This window comes from Haliotis asinina, chromosome 1, assembly GCF_037392515.1.
Source record: "Haliotis asinina isolate JCU_RB_2024 chromosome 1, JCU_Hal_asi_v2, whole genome shotgun sequence".
NCBI lineage: Eukaryota > Metazoa > Mollusca > Gastropoda > Lepetellida > Haliotidae > Haliotis > Haliotis asinina.
In genome coordinates this window covers 14,716,929-14,742,122 of record NC_090280.1, presented here as the reverse complement: position 1 = coordinate 14,742,122, position 25,194 = coordinate 14,716,929, and the positions used below count along the sequence as shown (strand labels likewise).

The 25,194-nt window shown below is 40.8% G+C and overlaps 2 protein-coding genes across 3 annotated transcripts; one reads left to right on the top strand and one right to left on the bottom strand.

Moving 5' to 3' along the window:
- Window positions 1-8,009: 8,009 nt before the first annotated feature.
- LOC137296069 (fibrinogen-binding protein-like) lies at window positions 8,010-9,201 on the bottom strand. The gene is made up of 3 exons (XM_067827764.1): window positions 8,855-9,201; window positions 8,376-8,810; window positions 8,010-8,331 (listed from the first exon to the last, which is right to left on the bottom strand). The coding sequence occupies exons 1-3, from the start codon at window positions 9,199-9,201 to the stop codon at window positions 8,010-8,012; spliced, it is 1,104 nt and encodes a 367-aa protein (XP_067683865.1).
- Window positions 9,202-14,380: 5,179 nt separating this feature from the next.
- LOC137284362 (protein starmaker-like) lies at window positions 14,381-24,901 on the top strand. 2 transcript variants are annotated; one of them, XM_067816180.1, is made up of 5 exons: window positions 14,381-14,522; window positions 16,291-16,434; window positions 19,585-21,537; window positions 23,313-23,385; window positions 24,471-24,901. In XM_067816180.1, the coding sequence occupies exons 1-5, from the start codon at window positions 14,471-14,473 to the stop codon at window positions 24,526-24,528; spliced, it is 2,280 nt and encodes a 759-aa protein (XP_067672281.1). In that variant the 5' UTR covers window positions 14,381-14,470; the 3' UTR covers window positions 24,529-24,901. The 2 variants fall into 2 exon arrangements, with proteins under 2 accessions (XP_067672281.1, XP_067672360.1); XM_067816259.1 differs by lacking the exon at window positions 14,381-14,522 and adding an exon at window positions 14,604-14,643.
- Window positions 24,902-25,194: the final 293 nt, after the last annotated feature.

The window sequence follows — 25,194 nt, the reverse complement described above, 5'->3', positions numbered from 1 at the left end:
CAGTTTCAAACAAACAGAATGCGAATGCCAGTAAACAGAAAAACATTGTGGAAGTTGTCGACAGTCGTTTGTTTCGTTCTTTGTCGCGCTGTTGATGATGCAGTTGCTGTTATGCTGTTGTTTTGTTGTAATTACTGGTGTTGTTGTCGTAGTTGGTGTTGTTGAAGTTACCGATGTCGTTATAGTTCCTGTTGTTGCTGGTGTTGGTGGTTGTGGCGGTTATGGTGATTGTGATGGTGATTGTCACCTTTGTGTCACAAGGCTGCTGGGTGGAAGTTAAAATATTGTTAACGTTTTTCACGTAAAATTACAATTTACAGTTATTCGTCCACGTTAAAGTAATTAAATATCCCAAAATCATTGTTTGCGCAGCGCATGTAGGGCGAAAGTGTTAACACTGACGTCGTGTGCTTCGGATCCTTGTATTTATCTTTAAATATAAAAGCAACAGTCCCCGGCGATTCAGCATTTGTCCGACACCTCTGACCTGTGTACTATCTGTCCCGCCCTCACTCAATAGAGTCATTGACAGAATTTGTCAACACTGGACGAGATGTCTATACCTCCACAGGCGTTATGAATACATCAACGTTTGGTCAGAGTTAAACGTTCCTTTCAGACCTTTGACAGCCAACTTTTTATGAGTCAAGTTAAGTGTTTATTTCTAGTACGAAGGCCTCAGGCCCATATACAATGCAGAGTATACAGCTGTATATACTATGTATGTTATATATTTTATGGTACTCATATACTGTCTATGTGATATCTATCTATTATCTAAAGTTGTACATGTATTTTCTCTTAATTTATATGCATGCCATAGGAATTTACTTAAGCTTTTTAAAACTACTACATTATCCGTTGATAGAAGGGATCTAAATTTGTACATATTCGGATTTTGATAATACACAGAAGGGAGGTACTTAATTCGTAGCGTGCTATATAATGTGCAAATGAATACAAAATGGTACTCGTCTTCAGCAGCTAAATTACAATGTGAACATAAACGCTGCGATTTATCTATTCCTAACCATCTCCCTTCGTTACATTTTAATCTTAATAAACCACATCTAAACTTAACAAATATATTCCTTAGTCGTTTGTCAATAGTACAATCTAGATATTTCTCAAAAGCTAAAATGCTTTTATATTCACGATATAAACAATATCTGGAGCTATTATTCAGAGTACAAGTCCAAGACTGGAAAAACATATTAATAGCAACATTTTTAAAGGCATTAATAAATGAGGATATATCTCCTACAGATTGGAACATCCACACATAACCAAACCCATGTGAGAACAGGATCTTACGAATATACGATGCATAAGTCGTGTAACCACAGTTAGAATAATATAATTGCATTTCATATACCTTGAGAGGTATCCGGTTTTCATGCATAACTAAATGACATTCCTAGTTGTTTGGTCGGGTCAGTAACTATATGTACACACACAACGTCGCTATTCTTTAGGACAATTTTCTGCGTTTTGTGAAATTTATAGCAGTGATCTTGGACATCCAGAATTTTACTTTGACCCCAGAACTTGCACATGCTAAACGACCCATTATACTGCCAGGCACACCTAGTCTGGTGGTATTCGCTTATATAGTAATGAACCCCCTAAAGTCTGTCGTGTATGAATGGATTTTGTTTTACGACTCAACAACGATTTTCCAGCTGTTTCACTGCGAGATGTCTGGAAACGTTACTGTTTTCAGCTGATGGCTGACAATACTCAAAAGGGAGGTTACGATGAGGCTTGATAGACGATGAACTGTCTTTCCGAGAGTTAACAGTGTAGTGTTAATGTGTTATCGGGGCGGCACACTGACTCGATTCGTAATGACGGAATACATAAATAACGATACTCCAATTTAGTGACCACTCGATCTTTATTCTCAGCTCCCTGGGAAGTATACAACCCATGTTGCCTCTGAGACGCTTGATGGTTAACAGGACATATTTACTGGAGGGTACAGGGGTACATTGCGAAAACACTGAAGCCTCTTCAAGGTGGTATCTCGTGTAATACGTGACACTCTCTCGGACACTTCCATCCGCCAAGCTGCTCATCCAATCCATCAGTTCTCTGCTATTGATTCTTTTAAGGCCTTATTGTTAAGCCGTCACGTCGAAGGCCAGGGTTCGATTCCAAACATATTGCTAAAAGAGGCGGAAAACCCAACTCACTCACTCAGTCAGTCATCTGTCATATCACCCGAGCTTTGTGCATCATCTGTCCACCACAAATCAGCAATACTTAGCTGGTGTCCTCTACTACAGTGTGGGAAACCGGAAACTAATGGTCTTCTTTCTGTTACATTTCTATAACGACTCTTTCTTCTTTCTTCGATCAACTGCTTTCAATAAAAAGAGTTACTTTTGTGCACAGAACCACAAATGAAATCATTTTGTGAAACGAGGCCCATGCAGTAAGCACATCGTGTTCCGTTACTATACTATTCCTGTGTTACAGTATAGGGACCAACCTTGTGTGGCTCAGTTTTTGTGCAGATCTTTAATTTCTGGATTCATTCATTCATTTATTCATTCGTTCATTCGTTCGTTCGTTCACCCATCCATCTGTCCATCTTTCCTTTCTTTCCTTTCTTTCTTCCTTTGTTTAATACATCTCTCAACAATATCGCAGAAAGACTGCGATCTTTTAGTAATTGCCAAGACATGTTGCAGTTGACAGCTTACTCACGCAATAGAGATACAATGGCATTTGTCAACCACGTCAGCTGGCCTGACCTTCCGATCCCGTTACCTCACGAAACCCTGGTTGTTGAAAACCGGTTGCAGTCGGGGTCTAAACGGGGCTAACCTCTTTCTCGCTCACCTGCTTACTCCACTGTGCAGGTTTAAGAGCGACACGTGGCGTGTGACTGACGGCTACTTGCGGTTGCGATGTCACCTACAACGTATGTCTCTGTTTATATCACATCTTACATTAACACACCTAATAAACATGCGTGGGTTCAGCGATTGTGCTTTTACTAGGAGAAAACACGTTTGTTGTGATCAAACGTTTACACGATCTATGTACTAGATCACAAGTCATTGATTGTTTGATTCCCTATCAATCTGTTGTAAAAGAAACACTCAGATAGTCACACAATTCGCCGAATATCTAATTAAGTATCACGATTAATTCTCTTTCATTCATTTAGCGAGCGGCAGGATAATTTTGTCAATACCGCTAAACTATGGCGCTAACTGTTCGGCAGCCAGTATCCAACAATATCGTATTTATTAATTTGATACAAATCAGTGAGATAATTGTTTAAGAAGCAACCATGTTGTCATGCATAGAAACAGACATCTTCAATGGGTGAGGCACAAAGGTAGGAGGACACAAACGCGTACTGGTCGTGCACCAGAACGGTACCGGGAATGACAGCATCAGAGCATTGAGAATTTTAGTTGCTCATGTCACAACCATCCTCGTGTAAAATGATTGTGTCAAAGCTGATAGTCACAATTATAAGTGGGACTGCTGCTTGTTGAAATGTTTCACGTCACCAGTGTCTTGACCTTCTCATTCACGACTTAGTAACGTCACCAGTGTCTTGACCTTCTCATTCACGACTTAGTAACGTCACCAGTGTCTTGACCTTCTCGTTCACGACTTTAGTAACGTCACCAGTGTTTTGACCTTCTCGTTGACGAAAACACAGCCTGCCACGTACTGTTACCCGACCAAGGGATTCATTTACATTCTATTCAACGTCCTTTACTTTAAATGTTGTGTTTAATCGTCCAACGTCAATTTGGCGATAAACAAAACTAACGAGTTCTCATAGCAATAGTATGGGCGAAAATCCTAAGTCCATGCAACCGCAGATTTTCTCAAAGAGGAAAACGTTTATAACCAGGCTCCATCTCGGATTTTCATCCCGTATCAAAATTACACTTAGCGATATAACTGGAATTTCCACTGTTCTACGAAATCTAGATATGTAGTTATTTTACACGAATGGGGTGCGTACATGTGATTGTATGAAATAATTGTACTACGGCCGATGGCCTACACACACCAGAATATAGAGAGCCCACCATTCAAATAATCACTGAAGCAAACCCAGTCACTTCAGTTCGGGAAGAAACAGGAAAGGTATTCCATGACTGTCCACCAAGTTCAACGGCTGCGAAATGCTTGATTCTCAACGACAGCTCCTGTTATTTCAGATGGGGCAGAAATGTGAAATAAACTCATAGATACAATATTAGAAAGTCAGAAAAATCTTATTAAAAGTGATGGCTCTCAAGAAATCATACTTAATTACAGTGTAAGTAGAAAATGCATGCTGTTTAATGAGAGTTAAATGTATTGTAAATCAATACATGTATGGTATCCGTTAACATGCGCCGAGGATGACGTTGTACACGCTGTCATATTTACATGTTTACAGTCAAGTGTAATCAGCAGCATCTTAATGTGGATAATTCTTGGCGATTACTAAAACAATACCACGTGCCATGTATGATATCCTATTAAACCAAACCCACCCGTTATGTGACTATGTTTATACACTGGATACTCAGTCAGGTTACAAAGCTTGCCCACAGTTGTTACTGGGTGAATATTACTGACTATAATGATGTTAGTAGTAGTAGTACTTTATATTGCCATTGTTATTTGTACTGCCGCTTAATAGTACAACTGACAGTTGTCTGTCATTTTGATTAGTCTCCAATAATTCAGATTGGTCTGTTAACCAAGATAATGAGAGAAAAACTGTTGTAGTAATATGAATTTGTTGGGTTTTGTCTTTTGAACTTTTTTTACGAACATACGTCTGTGTGAATCTGGCTGCTTATTGTGGTGATCACGAAGTCGACAATTAACAGCGAGCACACAGTACGTATATCCGAATATCTACGATGTGTTTGGCACGTCATTGATAGGTTACAACTGATCCTCGGTAACTCAATACTTGCCGTACGAGGCGACTAACGGAATCGGATGGTCAGGCTGACTTGTCAAAGTATCTCTGTTGCACGGACCGATGCTCATGCTGTTGAACACTGGATTATCTGGTCCAGCCTCGGCTATGTACAGACCGCAGTCATATAGGTGGAATATTGTTGAGTCTGGCACTAGACAATACACCATGCAACTAGTGAACGCTGTTACTACACCACTGACGGAATAAAACACCCGTAGTTATAATGCATAGATATGTGCGCAAAGCTGAAAGTTGTAAGTCACGACGCTAAGTTTACAAAAAAATAGCTTTTATAACACAAAACTATTATATTTTTCACATATTTGGCCAAAGTAATCTCCAACAAAATCACGATGGCATTATTCAAGAATATGTGGGCTGTGACGACCAGTCGACAACAGCATGATAACGGTGACAGTGTTTATGTGGTACCTGTCATCTATCATGTCGTTAATGAACAATACGTCACAATGCGCATGTACACAAGTCACGAGTGTTACGTAATTCTATATATGCATGATACATCGTGACAAGTATATCTATATACACCCACACATCATGTTCGGGATTAACACTGACAGAACATTATTAATGAAGATAGGTATTTTTGTTGTGATAAACGCTGTGGTTTGATGCTATCGTCAATGAAAATAACAAATTTTGTAGCAATGTTGACGTAGCGAGAAGCGACTTTCTCAGTCGCACTTTTCAAAGAAACTCTCGTTGTTTCAAGCAATGTACATGTATAAATATGACATGTAAGTATAAATTACACAAAATGCAGTGAATGGCGAGTTAGTATTTTCTCAAAACTGGCGAGATTTATGACAATATGTAATTTTCAGTTTATTTGCCCAACACTTAATGAGTGGATGATATCATAGAAAAACTAATTTCAAACAAAATTCAAAACTGCAAAATGCATTTATTCTTCGTGATGTACAGAGTCGCCCAGATGTATTCGACACTTGACGTAATTTCCAAAGACGTACATGTTGATTTAGAGTAGCATAAAATATTTTCATGAATTTAATTTTCGTAAGATCCATATCAAATTTTGCACATTTGTGGAGAATCATCTAACCTACAATCACACAATTTCTGTTTAATTCCCGTTGCTTATTGCATGGCAACAATTTTATCAACGTATGTGCAGTGTCCTAAACTCCTTTAATATGGCGGCCTATGAGATGGTCCATTGTAGAACCATACGTTAGTTGAAAAATGTGATGTCGTTAGTTAAATAGTGGTCGGAAAATAGAACTGAATTTATATCATGATTTCAAATTTGCCTGTCTAATTTTGCAAATATCCATCCTAAACTGACTTAATCAAAATTATTTATGCTACACTAAAATGAGATGTAAGTCTGTGGACATGACGTCAAGTTGCCGAATCCTTTTTGCATTTGGATATGGTTTCGACATCAAAGTGAGGTCGGAAAGGGAGGGGCACACATTGTATGATATATGAAGGAATTATGTAGTAAACATTCACCGATGGGAAGCTCACTGAAGCCATATACGTTCTAGCTTTGCTGAAAGAAGATACTTGGAAAGTCGACCGACTCCAGTTGAATGTTATGTACGATTTGGTTGCATGGTTTCGTGGTATCAGCGTTTTGGAAGTTTTCTTCAAACTACTGACTCCTGGGCAACAGCTGGATTAAAAGGGTAGCCTGCGCATCGAGACACAAGAACCATGCCTATACCTAGAACACGTGAAATGGGTCCAATAAGTTCTAACAACTTCATTCAGTGAAGTCATTTCCAATGACGTCATTTCCAAGGGACGTAATCCATGATGTGTTTATTATGGACATCAAAATCTCGGTTAATGGTGTAATCTGAATCGATGTAATGCAAACTATAAATCAGCTACTTCTGATGTCTGTACCGTTTGGACTATAAAACTACCTGACAAACACTATTTATGATGAAAAAAAGCGAGACGAACGGTAAATTTTCGTGTACACTTGTCCTTTAAGTAAAAAAATGGAGAAATAATATAAACCGTGCAATTTCCTTGTAACATATCTTATCTTATTCAGCTCAACTGTTTATTACATAAACAGTTTTGCAATAACTTTCAAAACCTCTTCTTCCAAATGCATATTCCAGCTACACGTTTTCGCATCATTGTGAGAAGTTTGGAGATTGGTAACGCCTTGTCAGAAGGTTGTCACAACGTTAGTATTACGCCATTTTATAACGCTACTTAACAACGTCATAGCAACGTCACATACAGTCAAACCCCGTTGTGTCGAACTCGTTGGGTCCAAGGGGAAAGTTCGACTTATCCGAGTGTTCGACACATCCGTCAGCATTGAAAAGACCAAGAACCAACACGACCACGTTGCTTAACACATCGTTATTTTGCAGTAGGATACACATACGAACAGATAATTTTCGCTTTTTAGGTGTAACATGCGATCCAGTTATCCCCCCGGGCTGATCGGGTCCTTCGCTGAATTGCCCTGCCATGTTACTAACCGTACTGGTTAAAAATATTGATCCTACATCTTAAATACTAAACCAAAAACAAAACATCAATTTAGATAATCCAACTCCGTTTTCCTCACTTCTCATTTTGTATATACGTTGTCAAGACGCTGTGTATCGACTATTTTCTGTAACACTTGTGACTTGAGGTTCTTTCGTATTCAGATACAGCTTTAGAAAACACACGCAAACTGGCGAATAACCTTTGAAGTGAATATCCCATGTACTGTTCACTACTGAGAAGACTACTAGTATTCAAAGTTTAACGTTAAGTGGAGCGTTAGGAGAATGTGAAATACCTTAGCATCAAATAACTCTAGCATTGTGACGACGTGCAAATGACTTCTCACAACGTCACGTCACAACGGTGTGACAACCTACATGAGTTCACAGACTAACGCTGTAACAACGTGAAATTGATAGCTGAGTGTATATCAGGTTCATAACCCAACGACTTTTCCCATCATACAGCATGCCCACATCACTGTCCCCGTCATACAACATGCCCCATCACTGTCCCCGTCATACAACATGCCCCATCACTGTCCCCGTCATACAACATAGCCCACATCACTGTCCCCGTCATACAACATGCCCACATCACTGTCCCCGTCAAACAACATGCCCACATCACTGTCCCCGTCATATAACATGCCCACATCACTGTCCCCATCATACAACATGCCCACATCACTGTCCCCGTCATACAACATGCCCACATCACTGTCCCCGTCATACAACATGCCCACATCACTGTCCCCGTCATATAGCATGCCCACATCATTGTCCCCGTCATACAGCATGCCCACATCACTGTCCCCGTCATACAACATGCCCACATCACTGTCCCCGTCATACAACATGCCCACATCACTGTCCCCGTCATACAACATGCCCCATCACTGTCCCCGTCATACAACATGCCCACATCACTGTCCCTGTCATACAACATGCCCACATCACTGTCCCCGTCATACAACATGCCCACATCACTGTCCCCGTCATACAACATGCCCACATCACTGTCCCCATCATACAGCATGCCCACATCACTGTCCCCGTCATACAACATGCCCACATCACTGTCCCCATCATACAGCATGCCCACATCACTGTCCCTGTCATACAATATGCCCACATCACTGTCCCCGTCATACAACATGCCCACATCACTGTCCCCGTCATATAACATGCCCACATCACTGTCCCCGTCATACAACATGCCCACATCACTGTCCCCGTCATACAACATGACCACATCACTGTCCCCATCATACAGCATGCCCACATCACTGTCCCCGTCATACAACATGCCCACATCACTGTCCCCGTCATATAACATGCCCACATCACTGTCCCCGTCATACAACATGCCCCATCACTGTCCCCGTCATACAACATGCCCACATCACTGTCCCCGTCATATAACATGCCCACATCACTGTCCCCGTCATACAACATGCCCACATCACATGCCCACATCACTGTCCCCGTCATACAACATGCCCCATCACTGTCCCCGTCATACAACATGCCCACATCACTGTCCCCGTCATATAACATGCCCACATCACTGTCCCCGTCATACAACATGCCCACATCACTGTCCCCGTCATACAACATGCCCACATCACTGTCCCCGTCATACAGCATGCCCACATCACTGTCCCCGTCATACAACATGCCCACATCACTGTCCCCGTCATACAACATGACCACATCACTGTCCCCGTCATACAACATGCCCCATCACTGTCCCCGTCATACAACATGCCCACATCACTGTCCCCGTCATATAACATGCACCCATCTTTTTCACGTCATACAACATGTCCCGATCACTTTTCCCTTCATATGACGTGCCCCTCCCCCTCCCATCACTTTCCCCGTCATACAACATGCCCCCATCACTGTCCCTGTCATGCAACATGCCCCAATCACTTTCCCCACCATTTAACATGCCCCAAACACTTTTCCCGGTCCCAGTCACTCTCATGTCACATGCTTCCCGTGTAAACATTCACCCAACAAAATGTTCCATGATACATCACGTCGTCACATAAATGTCATGCTGTATACCGGCCACACAGAGGAACATGTCCGTCTACGCATCAGGTCGACGGCAGGTCTTCACATGAAAGGAGGGTGAAGTAAAAAAGATACCGATGACAATAAAACCTTGAGTGCTTCTGTACCGGGTCAGCAGTTCACTCACGTCTAACTCATCAACATTAACAACCTTCTCGCACCTCACAGTTCTTGTATACTCCAATGGCATTGAGGATTATTTTGGACACTACCAAACCTAAGAACCACGTTGTTTATGCGAGGCATTGAGAAAACATGGATCAAAATATGTTTTGCCAGTCAGTACACTTAATCACAAAATGTATAGGAACTGGCGAAGCAAAAGAAAGTGCACAGGTGTTTCTTCCAATAAGATAAAAATAACAAAACCTTTTGATGAAATGGAAAATGTATGTTGAAGCACACTACAATACACGTGGTTTATCAGCGAAATCACATTGTAATAGTTAACAGTGATGTAGTTATGAGCACTGCAGTTCCTACGATGCCGGAAGGTCAAGGTCATTCCACGCAACGGTCAGTAGCCCATGTGCCAGCAGCAAGTCGTCTTGCCACTGTGAATCGGCTCATGCGATGACCCAATAATGTAGCTGATCATGACGTCACCATCAACATCCGGTTATGTAGGTGAATAACTCGCAGAGAGCGATCGCCTTGGATTTTCCTGACTTTGGGATGTCCACTTTTGGGTCGGTCACATACATGTCTGGTTTTTCATATTGAAGCGGTTGAAGAGCCGAATTAAGGTCCGTCTTGCGCAACCCAATGTCCTTGCAAGATGGTTATTGGAAGCATCCTTTTGTGACATTCCTGTGATCCGTTCTCGTTGCGCTGGTATTTTCTTGTGATATGTTAGTCAAGTGATTGTTCGTTCTTCGAGGGAAACAGGTTTTATACCCTCTGTACGAAGAGTGCTTGTGCATGGGGCAGTAATCACAATATTACCGCAATATTTCGCAATACGACATTTGAGGCAATACACAGCCCTTATATACGTGTGTATGTTGTTGTTTTTGTCTTCTTCTGTTTTGTTTTTGTTGTTGTTTATTTTTTGGGGGGGGGGTGTGTTTTGTTTTTGTTTGTTTGTTTTGGGTTTTTCTGGGGGGGTAGGGGGGTGGTTATGTTTGTTGTTTTTGTTTGGTTGGTTGTGTTTTTTTGTTTGGTTTTGGTTTTGTTATTTTGTTTATGGTCTGTTTGTTTGTTTGTTTGATTGTCTGTTTGTGTGTGTGTCTGTGTGCGTGTGTGCGTGTGTGTGCGTGTGTGTGCGTGTGTGTGCGTGCGTGTGCGTGCGTGTGTGTGTGTGTGTGTGTGTGTGCACATACATACCATACAGATACCGCGATGGTATTCGCCAGTAGCAGGAAACTCGTCACCAGACCGGTTGTGTTGCTGCAGTAATGACGACCAACGTGTCGAAACGTCATGCACATCACTATGAATATATGATCTGGTCTGACACTGTGACCTATGGGCATTAATCAGCCAGAGATCACGATGTACGGAACTTAGCTTTATATGTATACTCATAGATTAAAAAAGGCAACATAAGGAAAAGACGTTTACTGAGGTCTGATTATGAAAGACTGAACAAACTAGATTGAATAATACTAATAGTTTATTTTGGTGCCATGTGTACAAATAGATAATATACACTGTATTATCATTTTCAACACACCGGGGGCATTACTGGCCGGAATGACATCTAGGCACATTCGTTTAAAAGAGCACATACATGAAACTCAATTTCACAACATCCAGATACAGACTGACTAGCTCTGACACCCAAACCAGCCACCTCCCATACCCGTCACATCCACAATATCCGCAGTCACATCGCCCGGATACAGTCCGAGACACACACACATCCCAGGTGATAAGATTAACCACCCCACGTCTCACAGCATCCCTACCCACTTACCAACACACGCACGCACACACACACACACACACACACACACACACACACACGCATGCATGCATGCATGCACACACACATGCACTCCCTGGCATACTCCGCGCTTCAACCCGTCCCCTCACACTCCAGCTGACTCTCTTCACTGGCTCTCAAAGTACATTTTCTAATCAAAAGCCATCTTAACGAATCATACGCCTACATAAGTCAAATTTACATTTTAATAATAGTTTGTTAAACAACTTATTTTATTCTTAGGTCAAAAATTACGCAAAAACCTCACAGAGTTGGTATGATGATGTGATTATGATCAGCGTTTCACTGAGCATGTTTAATAGTTTTCGAGTTCGATCCGCTTTTGAGACAAGAGGGCTATAAGACACACTATTTTTTATCCTAGCATATAGCTTACACGGGTTACAAATGAAAAGGATACACAGAATATTGTAACCAAGCATAGCTAGGAGTGGGCTTATTTTTATAGTTTCATATAACAATAACAAAGCCCAGCATTCTTGAGATTGAGATAATACTATCATAATAGTTATTAAGGTATGCACAAACGCACAAGCGTCAGCTACTGTACATAGTGTGTAAGCACATTTATGGTCGATAACTGTCAACGTCCAACTTATCCAATATTGCAATACAGGTCATATAATAACCATAAGTGGTTATGATACACTATCTATCGTCCAAGCAAACAGTTTACACTTACAAATGACGGTGTTACAAATGACATGCAGCATATTGCAACCAAGCATAGTTGGGAGTAACATTACTTCTGCTGTTTGAACAAACACCTCCCAAAGTCAACTTGACAAACAAGCAACAAATATGACTGAACAAACACGTCACAAAGTAGATTGAACAAACATGCCATAAAGTAGACTGAACAAACACGTCACAAATTAGACTGAACAAACATGTCATGAAGCACACTGAACAAACACTGCACAAAGTAGACGGAACAATTACCTCGCAAGACAGACTGGAAAAACACGCCACAAAGAAATATTAAGCACGGGGGGTGGGGAGGTTGTGAAACGATTCTTGAATCTAAAATAGCAATTACATGCTTAAACATTTACTCTGCAGTATCTGACTACCACACCTTATATTGACCTAATAGCGCGGACTTGCCGCAGGCATCAGTGTAGTGGGGTGGATCTGTTTTATCACTGATTCCATGGCGGACACATGTTGATGCCTGCAGCTGTTCATTTTTGTCTCCATTTCTTTTGTGTGTGTTTGTTTTAATTTCCGGGGTATTATCTGTCCTTGTTCATTTGAATTTTCTTTTTAATGGGACGGTGCTTTTCTTTTGTTGTTAAGTTGGGGTTTTGTGTGTGTTGCAGTTATACTGCCAGATGTATACACATTCTTTATTTCTTCGACATTTGTCTATTGCAAAAGAAATCATGCAAAGATTTGTTAGTACATTGTGTACATTGTGTTATCATCAAGGGGACATGGGTAAAACTAATTTACCAGTCTCGATCTTTAGACTTGGTTTGTTGCATCTTCGCCGACAGAGTGGGGCGTAGATCAAAATCTCAATTTGTTTTTCAGTTTGATATTGTCTGTTACCTTTTGACTGTCATCAAATATACATTTCCACATACATTATGTTCATCACTATCTTGTACAACATATACAAACAAGTCGTGTCAACCTATTACCTGGAGAGGTACTTAAACAAACAAGCTGTGTCAACTCATTACATGGAGAGGTACTTACACAAACAAGCCGTGTCAACTCAAACAAGCCTTGTCAACTCATTACCTAGTGAACTTTTTTACACAAACAAGCCTTGTCAACTCATTACCTGAAGAGGTATTTACACAAGCAAGCGGTGTCAACTAATTACCTGGAGAGGTACTTACACAAACAAGTTTTGAAGTTTTACCGATAGAAATTTCTTTGGAAATAAAAATATGTTTAAACCTTATATTATATCAGTTGTACATTTCTAACATCTAAATTACCGTTATGCCAAGAGAGGGTGCATTTTCCCTGTATCTTGGCTTGGGACGTATCGGGTTTTCGTCAGTGAGTTTAGTTTTACACGGCACTGAGGATTATTAATTTAAACAATATTTTATTTCCATTAATGTTTACATACTTATTCCCATGTACCACCACATAACATAATGGGAAATGGATCAGAAAACAAGCCATAGGGCATACATCAATGCTTCTCCGCAAAAAGTACTTATTACATCTTGACAAAATTCCATGGAGCAGACATTAAAACATTAACGAAAGAGCAATATTCCAGCTATATTTCGACTGTCTGTAAATAATCGAGTGTGGACCAGACAATCACAACAACGATTACCAGTATGAACATCGATCTAAGTTATTTGGATTCGGTGACATGATTGTGTGAACAAAGTCAGCCAGCCTGACCACCCGACCCTGTTAGGAGTAGGTAATTGGCAGATAATAAATCTTTTGAGTCGATCTTACAAATTCACTTCGGAAAAATTTTAACGTCTGTGCAAACTGTAGAGTAAAAGTTGAAACCACTGCCACGTCCAAGTTAAACTCGCGCCAGTCAAATGGGTTTGATGTTTGCAGCATGGCGACATGGTACGATATGATGAATGACGGAAGTATGTTGAACCGTACCAATCAATTGTAAGGAATCTGTGATATGAAAAATCAAGGAAAATGTTTCTGACAGTTTTACTTTTGCTCGGAAATGTGTTTCCTGTGAGATGAGCGTAAAAGATTAATATTTTGTTTTCCTTATTTATGCATGTTTTATTGCCACGTCAGTGTCACATATGATGAATGTCCCACACGCACATTTCCAAGTTTGTCACTGGCTCTCTGGAACAACTCAGATTAGCGTGTCGGGGCATGCGCAGAACCACCTCGATTTACCCAACTATGCAAAACTGGCCAGTCGTCACGTGACCACTGACCAATTATAACGGACGTGAGACGTCGGCTCAAGACACAAACGCCCGAGACAGTTGAGTGACGAGTGACTCACAGACAGACATGATCCTAGCTAATGGCCTGTCCAGATACCTGGCGATTTTGCTGTTTACAGGTGAGAGATTTTTTATCGTTTCGGATGTTATTTAAATAGAGACAAAGATCCTTCGTTCCACTTACTAATCCTACAGTCAGGTCTGCAGCCATGTCGGTCTTTCTGATCCTCTACTCTTTTGGTAAGTACCAGACCTATCTTCCGTATCAGAGGATCAAACTGGAAACACTGGCGTTTCGATGATTTTGTGACGAAGGTTTAGAAATTATGCCCAGACAATACCATCTGTATTTAGAATATTGGATGAAGATGTGTGTCTTAGTGTGATCATGCAACTGATTGTCTGGTCAACCCCCGAACGTTTGCTTTACTCTATGGAAAGACAGCCTCACACAAAAAGGGTTACTTTCAAAATGTAATATGAATAGGGAATTCGTTTCTGCATGCTTAATTGTAGTGTCAATTTTTCAGTGAATTTTCAGTTTTCAGTGAATCAGTCAAGTCCTTTTCACGAATGTTTTGGAGTGTTTGCTTCTTGTTTTAAGGGGTTTTGTTGTTATTTGCGTCTACAAAACTATGGGTTTTTAGCACATCGGTACTGTTTGTCTTCTGGGATTAACGTAGAGGTGAATGCTAGACTGGGGGAAGCGAGTAGGGAAGTGGTATTATCACTGCAGTTATTCAGGTATAAGATGCGCGTGTGTGTGTGTATATATGGAGGAAGAACCGACATATGTATGAACTCCTGAGAAGACGAGCGACTAAAGCGCTCGGTCGCTCAGGAGTTTGTTTGTTCGACTCTCAATAATTTATTTGTCACATTTGGGAATAATGCTGATTATTAACACAATCTCCCAATTTTCTCTCCTCTCTTAGGGCGTCTAAGTCGTAACTTGGCGGAGTATGGCAGATGTCCATAGTAGTAGTCGGGCTCTGGATCAGATGCTAACAATCAAAATCATGTTTCAGTCAATAATTTCTGCAACCATTAGTAACAGTAGGTCATTTTGATATCATTACCATCGCTCAGCAGAAATAGCGGTTGTATTCATTGTTGTTAATATCTCACTGTCCATCTCATATATCCAATTTGATTTACCGTGGGTTTTTTCCATATATGTTTAGCTAAAAATTAAATAGAAATGTGTGATGTTTCTCTGTATTTCCTAAATATACGCTAATAGCAATAGCTGTATTCTATTCAGGGAATCAATGTTCGCTAAAAAATAACTAACTTCCAGACAAAATGCAATGATTATTGTTCTAATATAAACACCTCGCATGTTTAGATACCCGTCCTATGAGTATACCCTCCACAAGAAGAATGCTGATGTCCCCTGTCTTAGGACAGCTTTATTTGAATTTTTCTTGTTTATGGATGTACGTAACAACGCGACCCAAATTAAAATGACATACTATATCTATCGTCCAGGCAAACAGTTTACACTTACAAATGACGGTTTTACGAATGACATTCAGCATATTGTAACCAAAAGTAGTTGGGAGTAACATTACTTCTGATGTTTGAACAAACATGACGAACAAGCAACGATAGAATTACTTTATACAGCTCAGAGGTCCAAACAGTCTGATTGCCCTGTTTCGTCATCATCTTCTTGGATAGGTTTGCACTCCATGGCGGGCTGTGAAGTTAACAGTTATTAAATTATGGCAGTATTATCACATCGAGTACCAATCTTTTTGTTGGCTGAACAGCGGTTCCTTTGGGTTAAATCTAACAAAATATTCCTATCTGTACGACTGTTGTGTTTTATTTTTCATAATCTCTAACATGCTTGGTAACACATTTGATTCCATGTTTGACTAGGTACTGCCATTGCCATACCGATCACACAAGATGAAACAACGCCCTTGGACCCTGCATTGACAAGGGGAGGTAACGCTGTGGCCAACATCCTCTCATCCATCCGTTCCGCCTTGGGTGCCAGTAATGATTCGACCACTCTGGCAGGTAGATACAAAAGCATCCTTCACAACGGTCTCCATACGACCGCGGACCAGTTCTCACGGGAACTGCAGCTCCATGTGCTGTTTGTCAGCAGTACGCACGAGCTGATCAGTATTGGTGGCTGGTGCCCTAAAGATCCAAATATCACTTTTGTATTCTTTAGTTCTTTATGTTCACACAAAGCCATGCAGTAGTACACATGCGCCTTCTTTGAAAATCGCTGCGTCACATCGGACTTTACTCCGACATCACTAGGACAAGATGTGATGTAGGTTCTTGAGACGTCATTTAGAAGTCGGTATTCTAATATACGACAAAATGTTATGGATGTCAACTTCTTCTATATTGTTTTCATTTCTAGATTATTCCTTGTCCCTTCGTCAGGTCCATAACATAACATTTTGTCGTGTAAGCTGAATCATTGCTACTAAGCAACTGACTCAGTCACCACGTCCACACTAAGCTGTGGCTGTGTCAAAACTGGTAAAAGCGGAGCTGAACTCAACTCACGCGCACCGACGTGCTTTTTGGCTCGTTTCTGCGCAACACAATCAGAGCTACTCTCATGTTGGGCCCTCTCAGGCAGACACGAAATACAAACACATTAGTTCTCAAATTCAGTCATTTTCAATATAAAGTTCTGTATAAACCAGGAACCAGTGAGTCGATGTTATTTCAAAATCATACACATGTAAGGTTTAACTTTCCATTTGATCCGCTTCAAGAACTGATTTCAAACTATGCGTTAATCACTGTTAAACACGCCAGCAAGCGTTCAGCAGACCCAGAAACGCTCTATCAGATATTAAAAAATTAACAGAATCGGAAAGTTCCTGATGACACCGCGTGTGTATAAGACAATTACTGCTGCTTGCATATCGTTAGTAATTTTGGCCTGTCGTAGGAATTAGAGCATGTGTTCCCTGGGGTGGTAAATGGAGGCACTAGAGTGAGTGAGTTTAGTATTACGCTTCTGCATTAGAACTGCATGGAATATCGTTAAGTGATGCAAATAATGAAGTGTTGCATTCTCGTCTTGTCGCCCTCTCGAGATTTAGTAATTTGTGCCGCTCCTGCATGATGTCCTGCTTCATGTCCAAATATTGTATTCTTGTCATGAACTTTGGTGGAAAATATTGTTGTACACGCTTAGAAATAACCAACCGCGAGATGTGGCCAAATCGCAATGTCGCACTCTCGCTTTTCTGGTACGTCTCGAGAATGTCCCGTGCAGTACCGATGGGAAGGTAATGTCGCACGATACTCGGTATCATTGTGTTGTCTGCTGACCCCAAGCTATCACTCGAACACCATTCTGAAGCATAAAAACACAAGCAGAATTACCGATGTGAGAGCTTCCTACATAACCGACATAGGGTCAAGGTGAGGTCAACATATCTCAGCAGCCGAGATCACCTCACACATTCATCACTGTAAGAGTCCAGTTAGACATCGTCTTGACATAAGTAGACATTAACTTGCCTTTTCGTAGGTGCCTTCATCCTTGGAATCTTCAACAGCTTGGCTATATTCCATTGTTTATGTTCTGAAACATTAATTCCAAATAAGTCTGTCGAGCAATGATTTGTCTGACTGGTTATACCTGACATCCCCGAAGTTGTAATTTGTGTAATTGCATAAAGAAGCGTCAGAAATTGTTGTTCATGGATTATAAACCTAAGATGTCATGTAATGTCGGTCATATATGGAGCCGTGTATCTGCCACGCCATATTTCAGGAAAACTTGGAACCGCGTGTTGATTGTATGTTAGGATTAATATCGGTAATTATTAACAATATTATGTAAACAGGTATATACCATTTCTTTGAGTGGCATTTAGAAGCTGACATAATGGAAAGTAGGGGTTTCTTTGCTGTCAAAGAAGCTTCACAGAAAATTTGTTCCTGTTCAGGTACATGACGATGTCAGGTATATGCGAATATATATTAGGCATACTGCAGGTAAATATTAGGTCAATTATCATTTCTCAGGTATATACTGGGTATATAGCATGTATATATTAGAGATATCATTACGCTGCATTTATATATTAGAGAGCGCATTTGGTGTCAATTATACAGCAGGCACATACCAGATATATATTAGAGAAAGCATTCGGTGTCAGGTATCTTAGGTAAGTCATATAGTTCCAAAGGCAACCACTCACTTACGAAGAGTGCTGGATGACATGTCCGAAGCGCTATACCACGCTTTCCTGTAAAGAGACATGACTTCTCGACTACCTCTACAAAACCTGATATATTTTGAGGTGAGATGAAATGGGGTTTAATGTCAATTTTAGAATATTTCGCACATATGACGATGTTCATGCGTGTCTTTGTGCGGCTGCTTGTGTAAGCCCAGATTTTAATTAAATCTGCAAGTGTAATACATTTCGGAAAAAACACCCCACGGAGATGTATATTTCATGTCAGACAATTCCTATTCTAGTGCAAAGCACGTTTGTTTTGAGCGTTTTGTTTTCCACTATAATCTCTTTAGGCTTCTCCCAGCATCGTAATATGTAACTAACCCCCGTAAGTCCCCTGATAGGTACGAGAGATTGAATTGTCACACAGCGATACTGTAACTTGTGACAAATATATGCCTTGAGTCAGCGGCCGTCAAGTGTGTGACTGGCGGTAGACAAGTCACTCTGGATGTGGTAAATCCCCTTGTGACTCATGTAACTGTAATTTAATATTCAATGGAGTTTTGAACACAGGACTTCCGTGTGTTCAAGATGTACAACATCAAACGACTGATTTCGTTGCCCATGCTTAATGGTTGGCTTGTAGGATTAAGTTGCCGCAAACACTGTCATAGCTTACATGCGCTCGGACATACACAAGTGAGCATGGTTTTACGCCGCTTTTAGCAATATTACAGCAACATCGCGGCGGGGGACAATAGAAATGGGCTTCACACATTGTTCACAGCATGACGGTGTGTCGTCATAAACAACCACGTTGAACGGCTCTCAGCATATCAACCATTGGTAATTCTAATTACAGACAACCGTAACCGACGACGGACAAAAAGGCACCTATTTTCGACATCTGACGTGCTTTAAACATCAATCATCGCATTCTGGTATCCCCTTACACGTATTGCTGTAAGTCGCGTAAAACTAAACTCTATGTCTGTTTCAGATAAAGTTGCCGACATCGCCGACGACCTCACGGAAGCGGATGTCGATGATCTTCTAGATGATGGCGACGAACCCGCTGACGATCCAGAACAGGATGATGACATGCACGACGACCTTACAGATATGGACATTGATGATCTGTTGGATGAGGACGACGATGATGAAGAAAAGAAAGACGGCGGTAGATCGATTGCCATGACCGATGATAGCATCGAAAAGACATCTGCTCATGATGACATTTGGGATGATCTGACTGATGCCGATGTTGATGACCTGCTTGATGATGACAGCTATGACGACCACTACGACGACCATAGCGATGAAGATGAACACTACGATGACATGAGGGAAGATCTGGCTGAAACAGATGTTGATGACTTGTATGATGAAGATGATGAAGATGATGACGATGAAGATGGCGAGGATGAGGAGGGCAGCATCTATAGCAAGATAAAGGAAGTCCGTGACAACATTAAGGAACGGCTAGCAGATGCTGGCAGCCCTGAAGGTGGCGACGACAGATCCAATACGGAGTCTTCATCTGACAGAGATCTTGATGATTTCCTTGGGGATATCGACAGGTTGTTGCTCGATATGGAGAGCAGCCATGATGATGGGGATGAGCAACTTGATGAAGACTTTAACAAATTCATGAAAGATTTCAAATCTCTTGCTGCCAACGGCAGGATCAGAAAAACTATCGAGATATCCGATGACGATATTGATGAATTGTTTGATGAGGTTGATGACAACATGGAAGAAGGTGACGAACAAGGTACTCTGAAGGAGAGGGTGGCTCGTATGAAGGAAAGAATAGCGCGAATGAAATCCCTTGATGGTGATGATAGTGATAATAAAGAACTTTCTAGTTCGCAGGAAAATTGGGCTGACATGGAAGAAAGAATAGCAGAAATGAATGAAGGCGATGATGATGATGATGATGATGATGATGATGACGACGACGACGACAATAATCTCAACGAACGGATCGAAGACATGAAAGAAAGGATAGAAGACATGAATTCAGGTAATGATGATGATGATGACAAATCTAACCTCTACGAACGAATGGAAGAAATAAGAGAAAGAATAGAAGACATGAATTCCAGCATTGATAGTGATGAAGAAAGGTCTAATCTCAGAGAACGAATGGAAGATATAGGAGAGAGTATAGAAGAAATGAATTCAGATAGTGATGATGATGATGATGATGACAAATCTAACCTCTACGAACGAATGGAAGAAATAAGAGAAAGAATAGAAGACATGAATTCAGACAATGATAATGATGACGATAACGATGATGATAATGAAGAAAAAACCAATCTCAACGAACGAATGAAAGATATAAGAGAAAGGATAGAAGATATGAAAGCTGCTGATGCTGGTGAAACATTCAGTCTTAGCAACAGGGTAGAAGAAATGAAAGAAAGAATAGAAGAAATGAAAGCCAGTGTTGTTGATGATGATGATGGTGATGATGACGATGTTGATGACGATGATGATGACGATGCAGCGTCCGATGCACAGAGCACTATCAGTAACAGGATGAAGTCAATCAAGGAAAAGTTAGAAAATCTCAGAAACAAAAGTGATGACGACGATGACATACAGACGCCACAACCAACGCGTCTCGAGCTGCTGAGTCAGAGGGTCAGGGAATCCCGAAAACGGTTGGGTGACCTCAAAGAAACTTTCCACGACCTCACTGCGTCTAATGAAGATGAAGATGACGACAAGGATAACGTTGGCAGCCACGACGACAACGACTACGATATCCTCGGCAGTCGTGACTACGACACCGATGAAGATGATGATGCCTATGGTAGATACGACAGTACCCGATTCAGACTGATGCACCGTTTACAATCCCAACGCTTCTTCCATGATGATGACAACGAAACGTCGCCGGCAATGACAATGTACGACGACGACGACGATACTGACGATAAAGGTAAACTGATTTTATGAATCAAGCATAGTCTATTCCCCTAAGGTTTCAAAACTCGCTTGAAGAGTTGTGCTTCTTTACTTGTCATCTTATGAGTGAGTTTAGTTTTTTGACGCTTTAACCAATCTCCCAGCAATATCTTTTCATTGTCAAGTGTCATTATTTGTTTGTAGGATATTTATATAGCGCACATATCCACACAACTAAATCATGCTGAAATAGCTTCAACTGAAATGTTTGAGGTTTACTCCTAGCTTAGGTTCACACATCAGGATGTAATTAAAATGCAAGCAGCTTTAAGCACATCTCATTCGTTTAGATACGTACATTGTTTCACACTGGACTTTCGGAAACTCTGGGAGATTTAAAGTATATATGCAATCCTCAGACAAACCATAGCAGTTACACGAAGGAGTATTAAAGGTATTGGAAACGCATTCATTTTACCCACCCCCAGATAATTTGCATTCCAAAATCAGTATTACGATTGTGTTTATTCCCTGACCAAACACATCCAGAGTTGGGTTTTCACCAATTACAAACATTAATCTTTCTCGGTGTGTGAGTCCCACATGTTTCTCGCCGTGTGAGTCCCACATGTTTCTCGCCGTGTGAGTCCCACATGTTTCTCGCCGTGTGAGTCCCACATGTTTCTCGCCGTGTGAGTCCCACGTGTTTCTCGCCGTGTGAGTCCCACGTGTTTCTCGCCGTGTGAGTCCCACATGTTTCTCGCCGTGTGAGTCCCACATGTTTCTCGCCGTGTGAGTCCCACGTGTTTCTCTGATCTGACTTGATTACCCATACCCATCAGAGATACATGTAATAATAACGTCTCACTAAACTAGTTTTTATTCACGTGTCACGATTTAATTAGAGTACAAATGAGATTTAACTGAACTTACTTCACATGACCTGACTACTTTGAACATCGTGTGATAAAAACGTGTAAAATGAGATGCATCGGACGTGATTCTAGAAAATTAACATGACGTGCACAGGAGATAGGGCAGCCACTACACAGTCATCAATCATGCCTAGGTCACCATGACCCGTTTGTCCATCACACACATTGTTTATTGCACGGACTCGGTTAAGTAGACGAGAAGAATGTGACTTCACGATACGTCTAATCAAGAAAGGAAACATTTGTCAAACGCCGAGAGATTTGACAAATGACGTAAGAATATGTTTCGGGTTATCACATAGCCAGAATATTACAGAAATACATGACGTTTAATCACACGAACAAGAGCGAAATGTGTTTTAAACGAACGAGCTTAACTGCAATAAAGATCTTGTTGTTTATGATCCACCTGCTGTAAGTCGAAATACATACTGCGGCTTTAACAAATTCGAGGTCCAATTCCATTCATTATATACGTAGTTTACGATGTATCTGTTATATCATATAGGGGCACCATGTCGTGTTGACATTTACTCGTTGGTATATCAATACTGATAGATATATCTTTACCTTGGAGGCGCACCAAAATATCACCTTATTTTCAATTTTCAGATTAAGTCATTGTACACAGATTCATCAATAGCAGCATTGTGTCTCAGCATGTTACTATAGGAACATCATAAACATTTGAATGTGCCTACTGCACTATGTGACAACAGACATATATGCGTCACCGTCAATACGTAACACCAGTTATTATTTGACGGGGGATATATCTGTGACGCCGTCAGTATTTGGCGGGTGTACATGGGTCAGTATCAACATGCGACGGTACATATATATGTGACACCGGCAATCTAACATCTCCTTTCAGACATATGTCCAGCCTTCCCTGTGAAGATAAAAAAGAACGTAATCACTGTCTCCACTGGAAACGGGTGTGAAATGTAAGTATTTTTTCAAAGATCTTCCAAAAACTCGTATGTTGTGAGTGCATGAAGAGCCCTCGGTGTAAAATGCGATTTTGAGAACAAAGTTTTAATTCAGTCCTTTTGGAATATAATAACATCAGCAAAAATATGTAAGTAAGTCCATTTGGGACAAGTTTCATTATCGAGTAGGTGACTAAAATCGATGTCACCAATGTCTGGTTGCTATATAAACCTGATCGTAGGCCTTGTTGGTCACCGTTTGGGGCGGCCTACAGCTTGTTTAGTTTTGTCAATTCTTGTATCAGAGAGTCAAGATTGCCCGCATTACAGATGTTTTATGCCACATAGCATGCAACCAACCAACTCGTGATTGATATTTTGAGCAAATTTCGAATATCACGACCTACATCTCACGTGGCGATCAGCATAGGCCTTGAGCGAAATGTCCAAACGGTGTTACTTCCGTGTTACTACAATCATTTATTACTCGTCTTTCTGATAGACATGTATCTCCACTATGCATTTTTGATACCAAAGGATATGCATGTGTACGGCTGAGGGTAGTTCGGCTGAAATCCTTCGAAAACTCTCCACATTCCTGGGCATATTAATTGTCATTGTGTGAAGAGACAATAGATCACTGTGATGAGCCCACGCACACTCGCTGACATCAACAACCCCGTTCCAAATCTGTCGTTACTGTTTCACTGGCTCAACTTGTGACATTAAAATTTTCTCAAATTAACTCAAAGGGTTTTATGAGGTCTTTGAAACCTTTTTTGCGCAGTCTTCTGAAGAAAGACGGATGTGAGTTAAAACTTTACATTGTCAACTTTAAACATCTGAAGGTGTAGTTTTCAACATTTTTTCTACTTAGTCAGATTGTGATATGGATTAAGTAAATGCAGTTTGCAATGTTCTATTCAACCGCTTGTTGTAGTCTGTGGAGGAGTAGACACTGTTCAACATGTTTTAAAAGCCATGTGATAAATTGTAAACGAGCTTGTGTGTGATGCAAATTTGTATTCTATATTTCTGGTGTCCGAAATACGGCGTTATTGATGATATATACTGTATAAGCATGGTATCTTTCTCCCCAGTGTCATCGAGTTGTCGGGTCCAAGCAAGGGAAACGTCATAGTACGGAAGCGAAACTGAAGATCACGTGACATGAGGAACACCTGCAGAACATTCGTAAGCAATGGTGTACTTCCGGAAAGTAACGAATGGTTACGACAGCCGACGGCTGGGATGGTGTTCAGACTGGGTGAATAGTGTTGGGAGAGAGCACGCGTCTTTCAGATTTTAACCACAGAAGTAGCCCGACAATCATTTTCCAACATTCACTTTCTGTGCAAAGTCGAACATACGGCCGCTGTTACGGGTCAAGGTTACAGTTGTGTTCATAGTGTTTGTGTGTGGCTGAAGCTTGATGGTGGTCATTAAGATTTGTAAACCTGTACATAATCATAAGGCCAGCGGTTTGTATTTCATCTTATTTTACAGAATAAATATTTCTACAAAGTGTTAATATTGTTTGCTTTATGTCTGAACTGAGTGACGTAATTTGAGAGGGTAGACAGACTGGGTGACGTCATCCACCCCAAGTGCGAGGTCGTCCCAACAGACATTTTTATCATTGTGGATGCGGCTGTGTTGGTAACCACTGCATCAATTGAATCAACTGAATCATTTTAATATATTTCACACCGCCATTTTGATTTTCAACATTATCTGGAAATCTTCAAAGTTGGAAAGTAAACCGAAATTAAAGTTTCATATGATAATAGTTTAGGCGCATGGCGCATGAATATTCCACTATAG

What these genes read in the sequence shown, in the direction of transcription:
- LOC137284362 (XM_067816180.1), top strand. Translation starts at nt 14,471, where the DNA reads ATGATCCTAGCTAATGGCCTGTCCAGATACCTGGCGATTTTGCTGTTT. An exon ending in CGACGATACTGACGATAAAG is followed by an intron (nt 21,538 to 23,312) that starts GTAAACTGATTT and finishes ATCTCCTTTCAG; the next exon opens with ACATATGTCCAGCCTTCCCT. An exon ending in ACTGGAAACGGGTGTGAAAT is followed by an intron (nt 23,386 to 24,470) that starts GTAAGTATTTTT and finishes CTTTCTCCCCAG; the next exon opens with TGTCATCGAGTTGTCGGGTC.
- LOC137296069 (XM_067827764.1), bottom strand. Translation starts at nt 9,201, where the DNA reads ATGTTGTATGACGGGGACAGTGATGTGGTCATGTTGTATGACGGGGAC. An exon ending in GACAGTGATGTGGGCATGTT is followed by an intron (nt 8,811 to 8,854) that starts GTATGACGGGGA and finishes TGACGGGGACAG; the next exon opens with TGATGTGGGCATGTTATATG. An exon ending in GACAGTGATGTGGGCATGTT is followed by an intron (nt 8,332 to 8,375) that starts GTATGACGGGGA and finishes TGACGGGGACAG; the next exon opens with TGATGTGGGCATGTTGTATG.